This window comes from Hypanus sabinus, chromosome 17 (assembly GCF_030144855.1).
Source record: "Hypanus sabinus isolate sHypSab1 chromosome 17, sHypSab1.hap1, whole genome shotgun sequence".
Lineage (NCBI taxonomy): Eukaryota > Metazoa > Chordata > Chondrichthyes > Myliobatiformes > Dasyatidae > Hypanus > Hypanus sabinus.
Genome location: NC_082722.1, coordinates 51,847,666 through 51,871,852, shown reverse-complemented (window position 1 = coordinate 51,871,852; position 24,187 = coordinate 51,847,666). Strand labels below are relative to the sequence as shown.

General features: G+C 38.9%; 1 protein-coding gene across 1 annotated transcript in view; it reads right to left on the bottom strand.

The window, feature by feature from the left end:
- Window positions 1-1,185: 1,185 nt before the first annotated feature.
- The window catches only part of LOC132406919 (AFG3-like protein 2), a 38,303-nt gene continuing 15,301 nt past the window's right edge, over window positions 1,186-24,187 (bottom strand). Inside the window, exons 11-17 of the mRNA XM_059993051.1 lie at window positions 21,023-21,130; window positions 19,987-20,112; window positions 19,258-19,368; window positions 13,066-13,181; window positions 8,003-8,203; window positions 6,040-6,234; window positions 1,186-3,864 (exon numbers count right to left, since the gene is read on the bottom strand). Of these exons, the coding sequence (XP_059849034.1) occupies window positions 3,649-3,864; window positions 6,040-6,234; window positions 8,003-8,203; window positions 13,066-13,181; window positions 19,258-19,368; window positions 19,987-20,112; window positions 21,023-21,130 (1,073 nt within the window). The 3' untranslated portion in view covers window positions 1,186-3,648. The remainder of the gene's footprint in view (window positions 3,865-6,039; window positions 6,235-8,002; window positions 8,204-13,065; window positions 13,182-19,257; window positions 19,369-19,986; window positions 20,113-21,022; window positions 21,131-24,187) is intronic.

The following is a 24,187-nucleotide window of genomic DNA, read 5'->3' as shown; positions in this document are numbered from 1 at the left end:
TCAACATCCTGGGGTCACTAATGATTAGAAACCAACAAAATCTAAATCTCTGACTGGAGTAAAGCCTCTGAAAAGAAAAAGTCTGTGGAGAGTTGAGCAACTTGCTGGGGTACTTATCAGCACAACTGTAGTACACAGCAATATTCACCACTTAACATAACAGTGGGACAAGACAAACCAAAATCCAGTGATTACAGTGATCAAATCATCAAGATCAAACATTTCAATGGTATAATACTCAATTCACAATGAAAAGAATACTAATAGTCACTTTGCATCACATCTCCAATAATAGCTTTAAATAAGTTTTAACAGCTGAGCAAAACAGGCAAGGCAATGTTTGATCCCTGGAATGTGAATTAGCTCATCGCAGCAGGATGGAGGTAGAGGTCTTCTAATTTTTCTTAACCATCTTTACCATGGATTAAGGAAAAGATCCAAATGACTTCAAATGGAAAATATGCACATTGATCTATCTTAGCTGTGATAGGTCCTTTGGAATAGCTTAGACATTCATTGCTGCATCTTATTGATATTTTTTAAAAATTCACTGATAAATAGCAGCTACTGGGCAAGGAACTGAAGGTCACCTCTTGCCCAGGAACATCGGGAATTGTAATCTATCAAGTAAAGAACTGTTCTGCGACAGAAGTAATTAAAAAGAGTTTAATAAATGAATAGCATTCAAACAAATATGAAAGCTAATAAATTACTGCACCATGCATTGCAACACTTTGAAATCCCACTCATCAGGATGCCAATATAAGCAGCATCCTTACAGCTAAAATTCTTAGCAAGAAGGACAGTTCATTCCAGATCAATAATTTTATTAATTGGCAGCTGTTTCTCTGCTTGACTGCTGAACACTTCCACCATTAGTTTCTATTTATATTGTAAAACAGTGCATTGTCTGTTACGAATGAATTTAACCAGGCAATTTTCTGCATTTGCAGTATTATATGAGCTAACAAAAAAGGCTGCAGCAAAATCTATTATTATTAATCATTCCATATCCATGGAAAACAGTCCTCAAATAATTCAATTAATGTATATTGAATGACTTGGTTGACTCAGCTGCCAGCAGTCAGCCTCATGACACTGAGGATATTATTAGTCTCTTCAAAAGGTTTGATATAGTTGATGAACAGTAAGCTTTAAGAATTAATGAGTATCATTACAGCAAAGTTAATGACCATACCTTACTTTAATATAAAAATGGCAAAAGGAAACAACAGCTTTCAAAGTTTTATCTAAGAGATGAACAAGACATACTACAGAATGAAAGCAATGATCAATATCTGAATCACAGATATATAAAAATAAAATCAACTACACAAGAGATAACAAAACCAGAATATTTAACACCTCATTAGTGCTTTAAATCAGATTCTATAAACAGAACTTTGCCAGGTTTACAAGATAATAATCCTTGTTCAAGTTTTTTTGACATTTTTGTCTTTTGGAAAGAATTTTGGGAATAGCTCAGAATGAAATTTGTACTTTTAAACAAAAGCGGTAATATAGGTTTAAAAAGGCAACATATTGCAGGTACTGAAAATATCCACAGATGCTGGATGGACAAGTAAAACTTCTATCAGTCAACTCTCTGATCCCATTAGCCAAATGGTCCCATTCTCCTCAGGACATGAAAGTCCTTATTTACTAAGGACATATTTTCAAAGAAACAATTAATATTAAGCCACTTCTACTGACATGGTTAAAAAAGTCAGTTGCATACACCAACTCATTTACCATCATCTGAACTGCTAAGTTAAAAACAGGTAAGAGAATGTAAGCTGCATGCTAGGGTTCAGTAGCTGCAGATAGAAAATGCAAAACTCAACATTTTCTGTGGAAAATAACTAGGTGGAAATGTGACACAAATGCTTGGGCATCATAAAGGGATATTATTGTTCATTTTTTAATATTGAGAAGGGAAAATTATTTTGTATATTTATTCACTGCCTGCAATACAAAAAAAAATCAATGAGCCAATTAAAACCCTGTTCAGAAATTTCTCTTTTGAAATCAGTAGTCAACTATGGCAATATATTCAGTTCATCTCCCAAAAAGATCTCATTGTTTCACCCTGGACTACAGTACAATAAATTTAAATACTAGACATTATGTACATATTTTTAAACATGTCACACTGATCAGTTTCTGAACAACCAGCAGCAATATGCTAAGAATATCATTGTATGACAATAAACTCAACCTTGACTGCTTAGAAAATTTATTAGCCATTGTGACACAAGACTGACAGTTACTGAAACATGGTCAATTCAGAAAAGAAATTAACCACTTAATAAGCATTCTTACAGAATGCTAATTTAACAAGTTGCATTTGCTTAGGTTGATTCCTACTATATGAAATGTTGGTTTGAAATGCAATTTAAAAACAACTTGAAATACCATACTGATTGTGAATTACTTTCAATGTACTTGCTGTACAATAGGTTAGGCCTGGGCATATTATCCAAAAGAAAAGAAACCCTTGAGAAATTGAGGATATTAAAAAAAATCATTTTGAACCTATGTAACCTCTGGCTAGAATAATCATTGGGACTAAATAGGAGTTTTTGAACTGAAATAAACTCTGTCTTCAACAGTTAGCTAAAAAAAACCCAGCTTATATTAGTTCTCCTTTGGTATGCAGAGGGAGACATTGAGAGTTGATAACATTATATATTGTACCCTCGTTTGAGTAAGAAGAGGACTCACTGATAAGGACAGGAATGAACATCCATCTGTAATTAAGTCAGGGCCTTGTAAAGGGAATAACCGATAAGGACTGGACAGTACATCCATCTGTAATTAAAATCTTGATTTAATGAACTCTCTTATCTGTAACTAAGTTTTGCACCAATAGACTTGGTGGGAGTACCAGTTCTAATAACATCTGCAATAATGTATGGGACTTACTATGTATAAATATTTGGCTGTAACCTGACTAAGGGGTCCACTTGTCGGATGGTGGCAGTACTTATGTGCCTTCCCTTTGACAACTGGGTTTCAAACTCCTGCAGGAGGGTGTGCAATAAACTGCTGTAACTATAAGAAGCTGGTCTCCCGAGTTTTATTCAGATTTGACTTGAACACCCTGAGCAGCTTAATGTTTCATGTTACAAAATTTGTTTAGTATACAGTGAAAATAATTAAGATAACAAAAAACCACAAATATTGTAAAGTACAAAGAAAGGTGGTGTTTGTTCACAGATGAACATTCACATTTGCAAAAATTTCAAATCTTTTAGCAACTGTGAGCTTATAATCATTTGAAATTTATTACTTTTATCCCCCTTTATCCTTTATATTTACCCTTGTCTTTCATTTGCAAATTGATACACACAATACTCCCTCCAGACAGAGAAAAATAACATTATCAGATTCATCCGAGTTCCAGGAGTCCAGCAGGCTCAGCAGATCCCTTCTCTAACTGAATCATAAATCAACATGCCACTTAGGTCAATGCAAGTTGGAACTGCAGGAGTTGCTTCATACTACCTTAGTCATCATGTGCCATTTAAAATATGAACTGCTCCAAACTACAGTGTATTCAGTTTCACCTTGTATTTGCAATGCAAACTAAATTAGGACAGCATCAAGCTCTCCAATTGTCAAAGGCAGAAAGATGCTTGAGGTATTTCACGCCAGCTGTTTCTGTGGCAATTCCTCTTTATTCTCCTCCCTCTCCTGGTTCCAATCCTTTAGACCTTCAGGCAGAGTGGTGTCTTCTTCAAAGCTGCCCGTTCCTTCTACAAACTCTTCATATGTGGATTGCTCTGCAAATGGCCGTGGTCCCAAAAGATCAATCATGTCAGTTTTATCAAGTACTTCCTTTTGTAACAAATGTTCAGCCACCTAACAAAGGAATAAAGACACACACAGATTTCAGTTCAAAAGGAATGTGGTTCACCTGGATGTGAGAGATATCTGGCAAAATTGATTTCAAAATTTTGTTCGGTGCTTTCTTTTGAACAGATAGGAAGGAGCTGATAATATCAAAAGGCCTTTACATTTTGGCTATCTGAATAAAAATGCTTTTATTTCTGCACAAAGATTCTGCAGAAAGTCAATATTGTGCATCAATATTTTCTCATTTTCAAAAATGGTATTCTCTACACTATCTGTGCATTAGGGGTCATTTTGAGACAAGTAAATGGAATAAGCAATGTGATTTAAGAGCGATTACCATCAAAATCTTGCATGAAGGGGATGAAATATTGATTCATTTTCAAGATAGCAACGTAAATACAGGTTGATGAGAGTAATGTCACACGTTGTAAAATTCTGAATTAATAAGTGAATCTGATCAAAGCAAAGAAAAAATTATTGTGATATCTGGTCAGTTTTTACCAGAGGTTGGTGAATCTGTGGAATTCATTGCCAGAGAGGGCTGAGAAAGCCAAGTGATTGGGTATACTTGGGAAGCCAAGTCATTGTGGTTAGCAGCACAGGGGCACCTCAGAGGACTGTCCTGTCCCCCATTTACACCTTGGACTTCAGATACAACTCTGAGCCCTGCCGCCTGCAGTAGTTTTTGGACGATTCGGCAATTGTGGGCTGTTATCAGCCGGGGTTAAGAGGCTTAGTACAGAACAGTGTGGTCAAATTTGTTGAGTGATGTGGGCTGAATCACTTGCAGCTCAACATCACGACGACAAACAAATTGGTGGTGGACTTCAGGAAGGTGAAAATACCCTGAAATCCCATCTGCATTATGGGAACAGATGTGGAAGTCGTCAGGGACTACAAATACCTGAGAACTCAACTGGACAATAAACTAGACTGGACTAAAAATACAGGGCCTCTGTACGAGAAGGGACAGAGCTAGCTGTATTTCCTGAGGAGGCTCTGGTCATTCGATGTCTGCAGGATTATGCTGGTGGCCAGCATTCTATACTACGCTGCTGTCTGCTGGGGCAGCAGGGTGAGAACAGCCAATACCAAGAAGGTCGATAAGCTCGTCAGGAAAACTGGTTCTGTTCTGGCAGTGGAACTGAATTCCCTGGTGGTTGTATCTGAGAAGATGCTGCAGAAGCTACGGAGCATTATGGACAATCCCTCTCATCCCCTCCATGATGTATGGGACCAGACCAACAGAAAAGCACTTACAGTAACAGACTGATTCCACCAAATGCATCACTGAACACCACAGGAGATCCTTTCTCCCTGTGGCTATAAGAATCTACAACTCCTCCTCAAGTACATATGGTTTCATTGCACATCTGTATTTTGCCCTATTACTTTATAATACACATTTTGTATTCTTTTTCATACCTCAATACTTAGATCTTGTATTTTAAAGTATATATTTCTGACTGAGCAATCTTGCAACAATAATGCTCTTTTGGATAAAGTTATTATCTCATCTTGAAGTGGGGTTGATAGATTCTTGATTAGTAAAGATGTCAAAGGTTATAGAGAGAAGGCAAGAGAATGGAATTGCGAAGGATAATAAACCAGCCATGATGGCTTGGCAGAGTAGGCTTGATAGGCCAAACGGATTAATTCAGCTCCTATATGTCTTATGGTCTTTAAGTTTTAATTCATTAAAATGGTCTTGGTAAAATTAAGGTTCTACTTAGTGTCTGCTGCCAAAATTCTATGTCTCCTTTCACTACTTTAACAATACTTCAAAAAAGATATTTTATATTGGCATGAAAAAAGTATGTACTTTTATGTTATGTATATTCAGATATAATGCTGATGGTGCCACATGTTAATAAAAATGAACTGTGAAAATACTATTTCTGGTAATATATACAGTAATGAGGCAATAAAATCCCGAAAAACATGATAGCACCTAGAAATGCAGATTATAAATGAATGAATATTGACTGAGCAATTAAACATGTAGAAAGCCCGGAGTTGGAGTCACTGTTTTAAAGCAGAATTTTATAAGTCTTTGAAATAAAATAGAATGAATTGAATGGGTGAACAACAAAAATTGTAATACTCGATGGAGTGTCACAAGATAGTAAGTCTAGTTGTGCAGAATAAAAACATAATCAATATGACCATATAATTACTTACTTTTTCAACTTCCAGTCGTTTTTCATTCAATAATGTGAAGGTCCTCTGGCTTGCTCTCCCAATAAGAACACGAACCTCTTCGTCGATCATCTGTGCTGTGGTCTCACTGTATGGCTTTTCTACCAGCATGTCACCCTGACGTGGAAGGTCAAAGGACACTTGCCCAAGTTTCTCACTCATTCCAAACTGAACAATCTGATAAACAGGATATGGTGTGGAGAGAGAAAAGCGAGTCATAGAGTAATACAGTACAGAAACAGGCCATTCAGCCCATCCAGTCCACGCTATTATTCTGCCTGGCCCACTGACCTGCACCCAGCCCTTAGCCCTCCAAACCCCTCCCACCCATGTTCTTATCCAAAGATGGAAATAAGAAAAAACGGATCAGAGTTTCTTGATAACGCTGACATCAAATGAATAACTGCTGTATGAAGCAGAAGTTGGAATGGAAGTAATATTGACCAATGGTTAAAAATGAGTGTGAGGGCTTTGGTAAAATTAAAGAGGTGGTTGTGAACATGGTTGGAGAATTTAAATGTGGGGACAGGTTAAGTGATACCAGCGTGTTCAATAATTCAATGCAGGGAAGAGGAGACTGAAATGAACTTGGACAAGAGATTACACGATGTAGAAGATGAAGGAAGAAAGAAGGTTGGGTGTTGAGGATAATTCGGGAATTGGATCAGGTGTCACACTGAGCAGGTTACTGCTGCTCAAAGCTTTGATTCATTATAGCACTCCGAACACTCACAGGTATGCACTCAATTTAAACACGACATCTGGCTGGGTTACACACAGTGGTGTGCAAATCCTGCTCTCCCGGCTCGCCCACTGAGTGCCAGGAATGTTGTGTAAGCCCTGTAGAGTGAGGTGCTGAGTGTGTGACGAGGCTGCCAGGCCGGCATGGTGAACGGGGGCCATCGCCGGGGAATGAAAACATCATACAAAAACCCCTGGGCTGAAGACAGCTTGCAGCCAAACAATGAGAGAGGAGAGGCAGTGGAAGAACAAGAGGGGATAGCGAGAGACAATACAGGTGGGTCTGTTACAAGTAGATTCCTGAAATGGCTGCACTCACTGTGCTGAACAAGGTGCAGCCTTTGACCTCACAACTGGCCACTCCTCACACAGGCCAACCCAACCACAGACTTAACAGGCAGCCCCCTCCACTCCAAGCTGTGGGTGATTCATTGCTGTGGAAGAGATGGCAGAGGGCAGTGATTGCACCATGTTCCCAGCACATCAGCAGAGATGGGACAGAGATCAAATCAACAGCAACAGCAGGAAGGCTAGGGTGCTACAACACCAGGCTGTCAGGAATATAACTAACCCCTTTATCTTTAATTCCATTATTTATCTCATTCTTGGGAATGCATCCTGAATGTTAAGCAACATCATACTGTATGAACATAGTGCATTAAATTCTTAACAGTTTAGCATAGTTTTTAAACATCAACAAAATTATTATTCTGAGCTCTCTTACTCTCGACAACACTCCAATTCCTAAAAATAAAAATCAGGAATGACATGGAATTTGTTAGTAATAAAAATGCATTTCCATCAGGAGCAGAGTCAAAAAATATGACAAAAGTAGCAGATATTGCAAACTAAACTGTGCCCCCTAAGGAGAAACACCTCTCGGCATTTTGTTGGAGTTGGGAGTGCATTAACTAGAATACTGGATGTTCTATTTAACATGAAGGTGAAGAGGAATTTCTTCTCTGAGGGTCATGATACTTCGGAATCCTTTAGACTGGGGAACACTGGAGACTGAATCACTGATAACATTCAATGCGGAGACTGATGGATTAAAGAAATCTAATCGAGAATTCAGAGTACAGGCAAGATGGAGCAGCTGAGATCAGATTAGACATGATCTTTCTCAGTGGTACTTTTGCTCCCGTTTCACAGGCTAGGTTCTCAAAGCAATTAAGGTAATGACGACACATGGATGGAGGTTTACCTGGGCATAAGCACTTTGGGTGATTTTTTTCAGATCATCCTGAGCACCAGTTGTGATTCGACCAAAAAATATTTGTTCAGACACTCGACCACCAAGCATCATGCACATGCGATCAAAAAGTTGCTCTTTTGTATAAAGATATTGCTCCTTAGGCAAGTACTGTGCATAGCCAAGACCTTTACCACGAGGTATAATAGACACCTATAAAAAGAAATACATATTATATATTTAAGTATTCATAAGTCCATACAAAACATTTAAAGGTGACATATAATCCTTCCTACATTGAGCAGAACAGTTCACGTGCATCAACAAACACGATACACAAGGAAAAACTTTACTTCCTACCACCCAGGTCATTTTTGTAAGTTAGCCTAACCTTAAATCAACAGTAGTTTACCAAGGAAAAAAATAAAACTGGGGAAAATAGTTTTACATTTACTTTCCCATTCACAATCTGAATGCAGCAAAATGAATGCATATCTCAAAAATAAACTCACTGATCTCTGATAGGCAAGCACAACAGGGAATACATTAATAATTCACGTATCAGGCTTTGTTTTGTTTCACCTTTAATCTTTGTCCAGGCAAGGTTACTTATTGTAGGCTGACTCAGTGAATGCAGATAATACATATCCCAGCAAGTGCTGTGGTCTCTGCAGACTCTGGCACTGGGGTCAGTGAGGACATTAGGTTGACTGAGATCACTGCTCCTGCTGGCCTAGTGGTGAACTAGATGAACTGGTCAGCTCTAATCTGCCTGGTCTAGAGCTGTCATGATGTAGTGGGACCGTGTTACAATTTCTGTGACTGCAGGAGGGGAGAGACCATTGGCTCACTGCTCAAGGGCAATCCGAGCTCAATCCAATTTGTAAGCTGATGGGAGGTTATACAGCCTTAGTGAACGCAAATATTTCTGCTTTGAGTTACTGTGATATTAAAAGGATGATAGTGACCTTGAATAAGTTGCACCTTTCTGACTACTGCCAGTGGTTAGATCTGGACCATAGTTCTTCAGCCATTGTTGCTACAAACTTCCACACGTACATTTTGAAGTCCAAAATACATTGACAGTTTCAGAAGACTGATTCTGTAACTCTGTTTATTCACAGAGATGTTACGGCATCAGATGCCAGTATCCTGACCTACTGCTGATTGCTTCCCAAATCCTGATCATATCTGTTTCCGTAATAGTTGTACAAGGATTTAAGGGGTAAAGGGAAAAGCAAGCTGTTTTAAAACAATACAGTCAGCCCTCCTTATCCACAGGAGATTGGTTCCGGGACCCTCCCACCGCAGATACCAAAAAACAAGAATGCTCAAGTCCCTTTTTTAGCTGACCAGTGAGGTGGTCTTTAGGACCCGGCACAGCTCTGAATCCGCAGTGTTTCTGTTCATGAAAATAATCACAATCATGATTGAAAATAAAGTGGAAATAATAAAGCAATCGGAAAGAGATGAAATGCCATCAGTCATCGGAAAAGCATTAGGCTACAGTCGGTCAACAATCCAAACAATTTTAATGGAGCATGTGAAAGGCCCTACCCTGATGAAAGTTACAATTATTACTAAGCAATAATGGTGGTTTAATTATTGAAATACATACATTTCTTATATGTTTTATATGCATAGAAAGGTAAAATGTATACTATATACTAAGACAAACGTTTGACTAACTGACGCTAAATAATACTGGATGTACCTGTTCCGACTTAAAGACGGACTCAGGAACAGAACTCGTTCATAACCTGGGTACTGCCTGTATTTCTAAATCATCTCTAGATTACTTATAGTACCTAATACAATGTAAGTGCTATGTAAATAGTTGTTATACTGTATCGTTTAGGGAATAATGACAAGAAAAAACAGTCTGTACATGCTCAAACAATGAGTGCTAGAGAGAACTTCCGGGTTTTCCCGATCCGCGGTTGGTCAAATCCGTGGATGTGGAACCCGCAGCTAAGGAGGGCTGACTGTATTTAGTTTGAATGTTTTGAATTATCTGTTTTTGCATTTTATCTTAATGCTTAATGTTTTAAAATTTTTACTTATGTACCTAAATGCCAGAAACTTTTAAAAAGCATTAAAATGAATTATAGCTTTTGCAGTCAGCAAAGTCAGCAAAGGCTATTAATTGGCAAGATCACCTCAGCATGCTGCTGAATTCTGGGACACATAAACCAACGAGGCAGTCCCCCACATCTGGACTAGGTAATGTGGGTATATAGAGTCAGAGCACCAGAGCACAGAAACAGGCCCTTTGGCCCATTTAGTCCATGCCAATCTGTTATTTGGCTTTGTGCCATCAACCCACACCCAGACAATAGCCCTCCACACCCCTCCCATCCATGTACTCATACAAACCTCTCTTAAATGTTGCAATTGAACTTGCATCCACCACTTCTGCTGGCAGCTCGTTTCACATTTGCATCACCCTCAGGTTCCCCTTAAATATTTCACTATTTGCCCTTAACCCATGATCTATATGGGGATCGAGAGCAGCATAACCAGCCGAGCAAGATCTGCCCCATTATAGTGACAACCCAAAAAAGCAACTGGAATAGACCATCTGCCCAAGCACTAGCACTGCCAGCAAATGTGTTTGGTGAACTTGTGCCAGTCAAACCTTTCCTAAGTACAATATGAAGAAACCAGTGTCAGCAGAATGGTAGCAAGTCTTTCTAATTGGCTTCCCTTCTTCCTCAAAACTACCTGCCCCTCCACCTATCTTCATATCACCTGCAAACTTTGCAACAAAGCCATCAATTCCATCATCCAAGTCACTGGCATATAACATACAAAGAGGTCCCAAGAGACCCCTGTGGAACTAGTTACAGGCAGCCAGTTGAAAAAGACCCCCTTTATCACTGGTCTTTGCTTCCTGCCAATCAGCTACTGCTATATCATGCTAGAATCCTTCCTGAATGCTATGGCCTCATAGCTTGTTAAACAGCCTCACACAGACCAGGGTTTGACAAGGTCAACTTCTTGACAAGGAAGAGAATGCCTAGTGGAAAAAGATTAGTGAATCACTAGAGATGAAGATGGAGCACATGAGAGACCAAAATGTGGGTTCTAAGAGTGTAGAGATAGCTCCAGTCTGTGACCTTACACTCCTAAAGGCAGTTTGGCCCTATATATATATATATATATATATATATAAAAAAATCAGCCAATCAAAACAAGACCAATGCAAACTAACCAACCAGGAATAGGCAATTCAGATCCAGCCAGTCAGGATAGAGCATTAATCCCAGCCATGCCCTGCTCACTTAAGAGCGTATATAGGAGGTGTCTCTAGGGAGACTTGTCATTTGACTAACTTGTGCCTGCGGAAGACAGTTGGGTTTACTGTTGTAAAGTTGCAATCAGTATCTGTAAGTATGTGACTGTTAAAGCCAAAGGACAGTATGGATAGCCTTCTTCGCCATCTAATATAACCTCAATCTTGGTGTTGTTGCAAAATTGCTGATCCAGTTTACATTATCATTTAAATCATTAATATAGATAATAAACCACAAAGGGCCCAACACCGATCCTTGTGGAACACCATTAGTCACTAGCCTCCAGTCAGAGAGGCAACCATCTACTATTACTCTATGTGATAGAGTAATTACTCCTACTAAGGCCTACGAAGGCCTTACTTAGACTCCTACTAAGCCAATGTAAAAGTGAACTGACTACTTCATCCTGAACAGCAAGTGATCTAACCTGTCAGATCAGCCTCCCATACAAGACTTTGTCAAAGCCCTAGCTAAAGTCCTTGTAGATGTCAACTGCCTTTCCTTCATCAAACTTCTTGGTAACCTTCTCAAGAAATTTATTAGACATAACCTGCAACACATAAAGCCATATTAATTATCCCTAATTAGGCCCTGTCCATACAAACACTTGAACATCCCATCTCTTATATCTTCTAATAATTTCCCACAACTGGCATCAGCCAGTAATTTCCTGTCTTACTGTTAGAGACTTCCTTCAACAATGAAGCAACATTAGTTATTCTCCAGTTCTTCGGCACCTCACCCATGACTAAGAATGTTTTAAATACCTCTGCCAGGGCTCATGCAATTTCTGCACCAGCCTCCACAAGGTCTGAGGTCAGGCTCTGAATATTTATTTATCCATCCTAATTCACTTCAAGACAGCAAGTACCTCTTCTTCTGTAATCTGAAAACAGTGTATGACCTCACTAATCTTTTGCTCAGTTCTATCGTCACTTTGTCTGGCTCCTGAGTAAATGCAGCTGCAAAAAAACTTTTAAGATCTTCCTGCCCACGCCCCATCCCTTTTGGCTCCATCCATAGGTGGCCATGCAGATCTTCAAGTGGACCATTGTGACCCTAACTATCCTTTTACTCTTTATATAGCTATAAAAGCACTTGGAATTTCCCCATAGCTCGTCTGCCAGAGCAACCTCATGTATTATTTTACTCCTCCTGATAGTTTAAATGGATTTAATTATGTTTGTAAATGTCTGAACTTAATTTTTGAAAAGTGATGTAACATTTTTGATATAGAGTTTTTTAATAGCTTCTGTGGTACCTTTGAAAGTCTGTGAACATAGTGAGCTCCACTAACTCTCAAAGCCATTCTATGAGAATAGTTGCGGAGAAGTCCATCACTGCAGTAGACAAAGTCTAAGGTGTACCCAAAGATCCCACCACTGGAAGAAAATGTGGTCCAAGAGGAAGACGATATAGATTTTAGGGTCAGCAAATCTGACCCATTCCTTATAAACTCAAAAATTTATGACAAACAGCATTATTCAAACCTCTCAACATGCTAATTTATTTGTTTTATTTTAGGTCTTACCAATAACAAAAACACCCTCAAATTCTTCCATGCCTTTGAAAGGACCAGCCCGCTTTAATTATTACAAGCATTAAGCAGACAAGGATCAGCAAAGTTTGCTCTAGATAAATCAAGAGTATAAAATAACATTTCAAGATTATTGTGCCTACTGCACTGTATTGTGAAGGTCATTTAATGTTAATAAATTTTAAGAATATTTACCATGCAGAATAATTTATTCCCCAAGCATATTCCTAATAATTCTTTACCTTAAGGAGAGGGTCTGCATGCTCCAGGAACCAACCAACAACAGCATGTCCAGCTTCGTGATACGCAACAGTCCTTTTCTCATCTGGTTGCAAAACCTGTGTTTTTTTTTCTAATCCTAAAATAAAACAGGAGGGAAAACTGATCAACAAAGGAAAGATGAAAATTCAAATTGTTCAGCGAGAACTTGGAATTTGTTTAATAAATAAAATGGCCACTGAAAATACTTAAGCGATTTTAGTATGGCAAGCCATGAGAATAAAAAGACAGATTTATTTCTAGCAATAAAAATAGAACATGTTGCAAATATCCAGCAGGTCAGGAAGCAACTGTACAGAGTGAAAGTCAATTAACACCTAGGATTAATCACAGCTTAAGTACATCAGAAAAAAATGTGAATGCAGAGGAGATAGTACTGAGCAATTACTGATGATGTTGTCAGGAAAATAGCAAGATAACTGGCATTGTTATAATTAGAATAAAGAAGATTGAAGGCTGAACTGATGTGAATAAAAATTTGAAGCATCTAGGTACAGCATATTAAGAAGGACTGATTTTGCACAAAAGATGAGCCAAAAGCTAGGGTGCACAGTTTAAAATAGTGGAAGTCTACAATGGAGATTTTTTTTAAAACCCAGAACACGTTGGGGATTTGAAACTCACTACTTTGAATAAACGCTGAGGAAGGCAGAAACCCTCATCATGACATGGCATTTACGTGCATGCTTGAAGAGCCCATGACCTTCAGGGTTCTAGCCTTTGTGCTAGAAAATGGCACAATTAGACATTCTACATTCATAACTCTGCTGCAGAACTCTGGTCATTTTTGCTGGATTGGTTTCTTAATGATCTGAGTACTTCTTGACCCTGATTGCTTCAGGATTCTATTAACATATTTTGTACCCTCTCTTGGCTCTACTGCTTTTGGTCACTGGTTGAATTCCTATTGGCTCTTGTGCCCATGTTTACATTTACAAAGGCTTTCTGGTTCTTTGTTAATTAAAGCCTAACTTTCTCCATTCCCCTCAGACCAGCGGCTTCTCAATCTAGATAGATAGATAGATACTTTATTCATCCCCAAGGGGAAATTCAACATTTTTCCAGTGTCCCATACACTTATTGTAGCAAAACTAATTACATACAGTATTTAAAATATGATATGCATCTAAAATCACCCACCCAAAAAGCATTAATAAATAGCTTTTAAAAAGTTCTTAAATAGTTTACTAATCTATCTATCTGAAAATCAATTTATGTGATCTGGAGCGAACAGACAAAATTGATTGACAAATAAGGTGGACAGAACGGGAAGAGGCAAGTATAACTGTTATGTAGTAGTGCGAGCACTTGAGTTGAGTATGAAGTTTTCCTCCGGGATTGTTTATTGGTGGGTCCTCAGGTGGCTGATCCAGGATCCACGTATTCCGGTGAGGTGTGGGCAGCAGCAAGCGGTAGTTGAAGTTAGCAATTGGGTCTTTTGCAGCCGCTGTTTGTTTGCTGCAGTACAGTGGACATCGTTCTCCTGCAGCACGACTCCCTCTTAAACAGATTTCCTTCAGGTGTATCTATTGAGTGCAATGACGCAGTTTTAGAAGTAATGTTGAACTTACTCAGGCTGACTTTAATGTTAACTTTGAAGCATTTCCTTTGCCCACCAGGAGCTCACTGACCTGCCTTCAACTAAAGGACCTGTTTGTGGAGACACAAGTTAGGCATCCGGATGACATGACCCATCCATCGGGGTTGGTGTTGCTTTATTGTGGTGCAGATGCTGTTCATGTCAGCTTCCTCCAGTATGCTATGTCTGTTCTTTCAGCTGCTTCTCAATATCAGGATCTTTGGTGGGATTGTTCCAGGGCTCCCACATAACTGCTGTATGTGGTCCATGACTCAGCTCCATGAAGGAAGGTACAACTGCTCTATAGACCAAAAGTTTTGAGTGGACCTGTAGGTCACTGTCTTCAAAGACTCTTCCGTAATCTTGCGTAGACTCCAATTGCACTACTCAGGTGACAGTGATCTCTGAGTCAATATCTGCTTTTGAGGAGAGAATGCTGCCAAGGAGAGAAAGTTATCCACATTTGCAAGGGTGATATTGTCAACTTTTACGCAGGAGTGGATAAATGGCTGACTGGGTTGTGGCTGATGTGCCTTTTTTATATTCAAGACAAGATCCAGGGCCCTTTATGCCTTGGAAAAAGCATTCAGAATACATTGGAGATCTTAAGAGTGTGCTGCAGTGGTGTTGTCTTCCGCATACTGAAGCTTCATTATAGTGGTGGTGCTGACCTTGTTCTTGGCCTTGAAACAGTTGAGGTTGAAAAGCCCTCTGTCCATTCTATATATGATTAGGATTCCCCATGGCAGGTCTTGGCCAAAGGGTGAAGGATGACAGCAATAAAGATGACAAATAGGATGGGTGCAAATGATGCAGCCCTGTTTGGCTCCTGTTTTAACAGTGAAGGGTTTTGATTCGGTTTTATTGCTCAGCACAGTGGCCTCTGTATTCATAAGTACTTGTCAAGGTAGCCATGTCTTGACAGTACATGCCAGGGAGCTTGGCAGTCAACTGTATCAAATGCCTTTGTCTAATCTATGTAAGCCAAGTACAAGGGTTGCCTTTGTTCACAGCAAATTTCCTGTAACTGGCATGCTGTGAAGATTATGAGCAGAAGCCACACTGTGATTCAGGGAAATCTTCTTTACATGTCTTTACACGTCCTTACACACCTGGAGAAGGATGCTTATGTGAGAATGCTGTTCTTGGACTACAGCTGAGCATTCAACACCATAATTCCCTCCAGGCTTGACAAGAAGCTCAGACCTTGGCCTTCACCCTGCCTCATGCAGCTGAATCCTGGACTTCCTGTCACATCGCCGGCAGGTGGCAAGAGTGGGCTCCCTCACCTCTGCTCCTCTGACCCTCAACACATGTGCCCCTCAGGGCTGTGTCCTAAACCCCTTCCTTAACTCTCTGTATACCCATGACTGTGTTGCCACCCACAGCTCCAATCTGCTAATAAAATTTGCTGACGATACTACATTGATTGGCCCAATCTCAAATAATAATGAAGCAGCCTACAGAGAAGTCATCACTCTGACACAGTGGTCAAGTAAACAGTCTGTCTCTCAACATTGCAAAAACAAAGGTGCTGGTTGTGGACTACAGGAGGAGTGGAGACAGGCTAACCCCTATTGACATCAATGGATCTGGGGTGTAGAGGGTGAACAGCTCTAAGTTCCTCAGCATACACATCACTGAGAATCTCATGTGGTCTGTACATACCGGCTGTGTGGTGAAAAAGACACCTCAGACGGTTGAAGAAGGTTGGTACGAGTCCCCAAATTCCAAGAACTTTCTACAGGGGCATAATTGAGAGCATCCTAATTGGCTGCATCACTGCCTGGTATAGGAACTGTACTTCCCTTAATTGCAGGATTCTGCAGAGAGTGGTGTGGATAGCCCAGCGCATCTGTAGATGTGAACTTCCCACTGTTCAGGACATTTACAGAAGTAAATGCATAAAAAGGGCCCAAAGGATTATTGGGGACCTGAGTCACCCCAACCACAAACTGTTCCAGCTGCTACCATCTGGGAAACAGTACTGCAGCATAAAAGCCAGGACTGACTGCTTCTTCCACCAGGCATCAGACTGATTAATTCACGCTGACAATTATATTTCTGTGCTATATTGACTGTCCTGTTGTACATACTATTTATTACAAATTACTATAAACTGTACATTGAACATTTAGATGGAGACATAACGTAAAGATTTTTACTCCTCATGTATGTGAAGAATGTAAGAAATAAAGTCAATTCAGATAACAGAAGGAGTCAGTTGACAAGGATACATGCAAGCATCCTGCCCCTTGATGACAGGAGGGAGATGCTTGTGTAATTGCCACAATCTGCCTTGTCTCCCTTCTTGAAAATGGCCACTATCAGAGCATCCCTGAGCTCTGAGGGCAGTTGTTCCTTTTCCTAAATCTTCAGGAGCAGCTGGTGCAAGAGTGCTAGTCCACCTTCCTTGAGGACCTCTGCTGGGATCCCACAGGATCAGTTGCTGAGTTTGTGCCTACAGGCTTCTGTACCTCTTTCCTGATGTTAACAATGAGAAGAGTGCATGCCTTGAGTGATGGGGGTCTTTAATAATGGATATCGCCCGTGTGAGGCACCACTCCTTGAAGATGTCTTGGATACGACGGACACAAGTACCCAAGATGGAGCTAACTAATTTTACAACTTTCAGTTGCTTCTTTCAGTCCTTTGCCCTCCCGCCCCCACCCACCAGAGTGTGATGCAGCTGTCGGAATGCTCTCCCCGGTACAGTTGTAAAAGTTTTCAAGTGTCTTAAGTAACAAATCAAATCTCCTCAATCTCATCATAAAATATCGCTGCTGTCTTGTCTTCTCTCACAAATCTCTGGAGTATTTGGCTCAGCATATCTGTCATGGTTAAGAAGTTCTTAAAGTGCTCCCTCCATTGATCATTGATACTCTTTTGATCCTTTAGCAATTTTTTTTCCTATCCTTTGAATGCGGGGGTTGAATCTGCAGTAACTAGGACTATAAATTGCTTCGAGGGCACTGAAGAAGCCTCTTGTGTCATCAGAGTATGCCAGTCTCTGGATTTCAAGGCTTTCTCAGTGCAACAAGAGTTCTTTAGTTCCTTTCTTTGGCACTGGACATTTGCTTTGGCTCTAAAATAAGCTTCTCTTTTGGCCCTGCTGTTGATGTGATTCTGACAGGCTTTCCTTTCCTTGGAGATAACTCCATGTTGTTATCATCAAACCAAACCTGATGTTTCTGCATTTGCAGCTATGGATGTTCATGCAGGTATTGTGGACAATGGGGTTAAGCAGACCTCAGTGTACTCGACATTCTCCAAATATTCCTGTTGAAAGTTTTCTCCAGACGAGGCTTGAAGGTGCTGTTGGGTGACAGTATCAAACAAGCTCTCAAGTTTTAGTCTTGGCCTGTTCTTCTTCTTGAACCAGATGGACATGGTGGAGTGAATCAGATGATAATCCATCCAACACTCATCTCTGCCAATCAAGGCCCTTATCAGACTCACATCACGCCAGCTCAAACAATGACATAGTCAATAAGATGCCACTGATTGGATCTACCAAGATGCCTTGAGTTTGTTTTTCTGGTGGAGATTGTTTGTAATGATAAAGTTGTGTTCAGCACATACAGTGTAAAGCAGTACTCCATTTGGGTTGATGTTACCCCTAACTGTGTTAAGTATACATGGGCACAGTCAACAATAGTGCAGTAGAGTAAATGTCCTTTTTTACTGAGTCACATTAACCATGGTAAACACCAAGCAACTTAGTGTGAGAGCAATGAAAAGACTAAATGAGACAAAAACTTGAGTTCTTGAAGTCCCATGAAGCAACGCTCATGTAGAGGAGAGTGCTATTGATTGCCAAGTGATTGATTGACAGGCATGCACATGCACGCTTACTGTATTCTCACAATCGACCAGCTGTGTGACTGATCGATTGTCGCACTCCTGCATACAGATGTGTTTGTCGTGTACTTGCTACAGTTCAAACTGCTCATACTAGATGAGCTAATCTGCTTGTTTCTTTTATACAAATAATGTAAACAGATGCTTGATGGTTAGCATGGGCCGGCTGGCAGAAGGTCCTGTTTCTATGTTCTCTCTCCCTCTCTGATTAATGTTTATTCTCAGTGAAATGGAGGATTATTTAATTGCGTTGGGATACACAAGTATTTGGCTTCCTCTTAACGTGCACATTTACCTTCAGTTACTTGACTAAACTGAAAAACCAGACTGGTGCACTGAACAAAGTACCAATGAGAGCTTTCTCAATGTGTCTTAAACAGTACTGCATTTTATGTGGCTGAATGAAGGAAATAATGATTGCTTGTCTCTGCATAAAGATACAAACAAATACAGAAGTGGCAGGAAAAATTGAGCAGGTCAGGCAGCATCTATGAAGAGGTTACAAGAAACTCTCAAAACAGGTGTTAAACAGAGTATTTCCACCAACTACGGAAGTTATTTAGCTAGCTCTTTAGCTAACCTTCTGCAATAAATGAACAAACTATCAGATATCACCATGGTTGGACAACAGTGATTTGCCATGTAATTACAAAGGGGAAAAGGAAGCAGCAGATTCAAACAAGGAAATTTCAATAAACATAAATGGTGGCCTCACCTCCAATCACACGTTCTATTGCCTGCTCAAAGTGCTTCACATGGATCGATTCATTTAAATACCGAGCAGCAATCAGGGCAGCTTCATTACATACATTGGCAATATCAGCTCCTAAAGAAAAGTCAAAATGTGTTTTCAGACTCAAGCACAAGTTACGCATTTTTCTGGGATGACTGAAGTTGCAGCATTACTAATTAAAGAGATGTACTTCTTTTTCACCTACCAAGTGTCATCATTAAACTCTCCCAGAGAAAGTAAATTGTGAACGAGATGCAAAATAAGACTCATTCTGCACTGGCCCAACCTTGCCAAAATCCGACCTCTTCCCTCAGGTTTTTGAGTTAACAGCAAACTAGCAATGTAGCACAAGTTAAAGCAATTCTATATCAGTGAGCTATCTAACTGGAAAACTTGCATCAATTCTGCCTGACATGGATTTCAGTTTAAACTCCAATAAGTGGGTTTGAATCCACAAGTTATAAAGGCAGTTTAAACAACGGTCTTAAGCCAATAACTGTCTTTCAACTTCTGACTTGTATCTTTTTATATTTCTTTCATCAAAATTGTTGTAGGTATTTAAATCACAATGCTCATTTAACTTATTCTATGCCTCATAGGGTACTATATACACAGGTGCTTGGTAATAAATTGGTGAGCCATTCACGTTTATAGCTATAAGCCATACAGAATCAGCAATGTAATCATTCACATTATTTTCCTGAGTCTCACCAGTGAAGCCTGGAGTGAGTGCAGCGAGTTTCCGTGCCAAGGAGTCTTTACTAATACTAGGTTTCATTTTCAATGGGCTCAGGTGCACCTTGAAAATGGATGCTCTTCCTTTAATATCAGGAGGACCTGCAAAAAAAAATTTAAGTGAGATAAAATTCAGCTAAATTATAACACTAGTAACTTCATATTAAATTATTAGCTTTATATCTAACATTTTCATTTTTTTGAATGAACAAAAATATACATTACATATAGTTATTCATAGCAGTTTTAATTTGATACATTGAACTAGGTCAAGGATGTATTAGTGACATACATTTAATCTGTTTGTGCTATAAATACTATCTACTCCAGCTCTGACCTCTTTTTCTTTTCATTGAAATAGCTGTTCTACAATTGTGTAAAATTCTACAACAATGTTCATGTGATAGTGTGGAGTGAAAACCATAGACGTGAATTGAGCTTGATATTTGAACTCGTATAACTGATTCAATGTAAACCCTGTTTTTCTTTCCACAAATGTTGCCTGACCTGTTTCTAACATCTTGTTTTTATTTCAGATTTCTTGACTTTTCTAATTATTTGATTATCTATACATTTTTTCATACAAATACAGGAGATCTTTTATAAAATTGTGGAACTAAATTCATGTATTTGAAAGCCTAATATCAGGTAATAACAAATATTTATAAATAACTATTAAGTACTGCTTTAACCTGGAATTTGGATGCAAATCAACAGAACCAAGTTACGAACAAGCTTTCAAAAGCAAAGTTTAGAAAATAAAATTCAACACTCTTCTTTTTACACCACAACATTAGAACACTACGGCATTCTTATCTTCAAAGGTTCAGCTAGTGCCATCCACTACTACATCAGTTTAAGACATAAAAACAATAACTGCCCTGTTACAAAATAGCAGGATAGTTTCCTATCACATTTACAACAGTACTACCTTAGATCAACAGGTATATAAACTTTTTCCAGCACTCAAAATAAAGTTCCATTGGCTGTATAAGATTAGCCATCAACTTACCAATATAGATTTGTCTATCAAAGCGTCCAGGTCTCATCAATGCCGGATCAAGTACATCAGGTCGATTAGTTCCTGCCAGTACAACAACATTGGTGTTCGTATTAAATCCTAAAAGAAGAATAAAAAGGAAGATGTTAATACAGCACAATCAAATAGTTACACGATTTGACATATATTAATACTGAAATAAAATCCAGTTTACTAGCAGATGATTAAATCTTCAAATTCTGAATGTTCAAAATGTTACTTTAAATTTGCCATCTAATTCTTACCAATCACCTTGGTACTGAAGAGGCAAAGGGCCTCCTTGTAATTTTCCATTATGAAAATCTGAATCTTTGCAATTATGATGAAATTTTATTCAAATATTTGTTCATACATATTCTACAGGTTTTGACAGAAGATATCAGTGCCTTTATCAATTAGTTCTCTAACAAACTAGACAAATCTGCTCTTTGAAATTATCTTGCAATAATTCTATATGTAACTCAAATCACTTTTATTTATCACGAACAAGAGAAAATCTGTAGATGCTGGAAATTCAAGCAACACACACAAAATTTTGGAGGAACTCAGCAGGCCAGGCAGCATCTCTGGAAAAAATGTATCCTGCTGAAGGGTCTCAGCCCAAAACATTGACTGTTTTTTTTCCCCCATAGATGCTGCCTGGCCTGCTGAGTTCCCTCCAGCATTTTGTGTGTGTCACTTTTATTTATACTTCTTTCACAAGCTGTGGAAGAATCACCTCATCCAACATCCAGAATGGGTGATTCCAAGCACCTGGTGGGTACTACCTAGTCTGCTTTGATTTGCAATCTGGGGCAGTTTGCATTGGTTAAGCTAACTATGATTTCAACTGTCTTTTCCATATCTCATAGATGATATCTGTCCTGGTGAAATGTTATTTTAATAGATAATCAAAGTGTAATACATGCTGTTTTCAAGATGAACTCTTTACATTTTCCCACATAGCCAACACATAAAGTGAACAAGATGGCTAAGCTATAAATGCACCATGTATTGAAACCATATAGTTAATGTAGAGTACTCATGTGTTAAAATACAATTTGTTACAATTAGACTCCCAATTACCAGGTAGTTAATGTGCTACAAAGCACTAGTGTAAAGTGCATGTGAGGATCTGTATTCTTGAAATGAATCACATATTGATTACACTTGGACTCTTGCATTCTGATTGATTTTTCATTTTAAAGTCAACTTCCACAGTCAACCAGTAGACACTGCATTCTGAATTGGAGATATATTCTTTTGCAGCAAAAAAAATGTTTTCTGCAGTGCATAATTAGTTCTCAAATAACTTTTAAAGAGGGCACAGTAAATTTATATACAGGGGATTCTGGTTAATTGGGACACATTGGAACCAGTACATTTTGGCCCAGTTAAATGGTTCCCTAATTAGCCATAGTTTCTTGGGAATAGTTAAAAAAAAGTATACAAAATACAAGCTACCATTTAACTGAGTAGTAAATTGTGTATTTAAATGAAATACAGAAAAAAACTAGGACACTATCAGTACTTCTACAGTGCTATAAAACTGTATATTAGTTCCTAATGGTTATAGACAGAGAAATTAAGTTGCCTTGTTCTTTTGACTGACTGTAAATGAACAAAATCAGCATAGACTTCTACTGTAGATACTGGACTGACTTCATACAAAGCCATCGATGATTGCATCCCCCAAATCTTATTTTCATTGTAACATTCTACATGATCGTTGATACTTCAAACTCTACATAGTTGCCAACTTCCTGAATTAGTGAAATAGTTTCATTTTCACTCCTGGCTTTTTGCTCTAAACATGGTCTACAATCTAATTCCACACAAGTGCATGCAACCGACGCTAGTTAGAACCTGTTCGGCAACAGACCCCTGCTCCAATTAAGCGGCATGGTGTTCCAAACAAATGAAGGGAATCCTGGCTATTTTCTCGATTAGTTTTTGTTCTTTAAGAGCTGTCCCAAGTAGGTAGCCATCTCAATTAACCGGAATCCACTGCACCTAATTGTTATGTCAGAGGCGCCTTTTCTTGGAAATTAAACCAGTGATATTACTATGCAGGTACATTAGCAGCAATATCTTGAAGTTTAACAAATCCAGATAACCATTCTCCCTCATTATGTCAGATCGTGACAGTCCTGATACAAGGTCATCACCTGTAACAATGGCTCAGTTTTCTTTCTGCAGATGCTATCTGATCTATAATAGATTATGGAGTTGTCTTTTATTTTGGATTTCATGGAACTGTAGTGCTGCATCTTACATTACAGCATGGCCTTGACCCTCTCTTCATAACCTTTATCTGGCAGATCATCCATGCTTAACAAGTATTAATTTCTGTCCTAGATGGCACCAAAAGTAATTATGTCACCTGGACACCCTTGGATCCATGGCATTCACACATCTCTCTACCCTTTCCCCTCTCTGTAACATAAAAGAGGCTATTCTAACTGTGAGATTGCAAACTTCTGTTGTGCAGAGATGCCTGGAGGTGTTAGTACAATAAACAAAAGGAACTAGCATACATGTATAACACATTATAAGAAAGTTTACATCTCACTCATAAAGCAACCCTTAGGGGCCCCTAGTTCTCTGCCAATAAGGTAGTATTCCCTCAATAATAGAATGAAATCTAGAAACATCTATCTCAGGGACAAGGGAACTACTACTGGACAAAGATGGCACTTTGAAATTTCTAGACATTTGTGGAGTTATATACCATGTGAAGACCATATTCTTTTATTTTGCTTTATCCATGTACTCAATTTTAATCTTGCCAGCCATTGTTGAGCAGTTTGAAGTCAACCACCTTTGCTGCACTGGAGGCAGATTATTTTGGAAGTATTAGCCCTTAGTGATAAACTCACTCTGAGAATGCATCCTTCAGTTTTTCTAGTGCTCCATCCAGTCTTAACTGCTTTATATGATGATTGTTTTATTTGTTGGTTACGGTCAAATACCAAATATAAAATAAATACGACAAAAAACTAGCTTCTTGACCTCAATCTGTCCAAGGGCTAGGTACAGACTAAGTCTTTAAAGTATATAGAGAAGTACTGTAGGAAGAATTTGATATATATTGATTATAATTTAATCACTGGGCTTATTTACACTGGCTTTTACACCATCTAGTTGTGACTCAAGAGA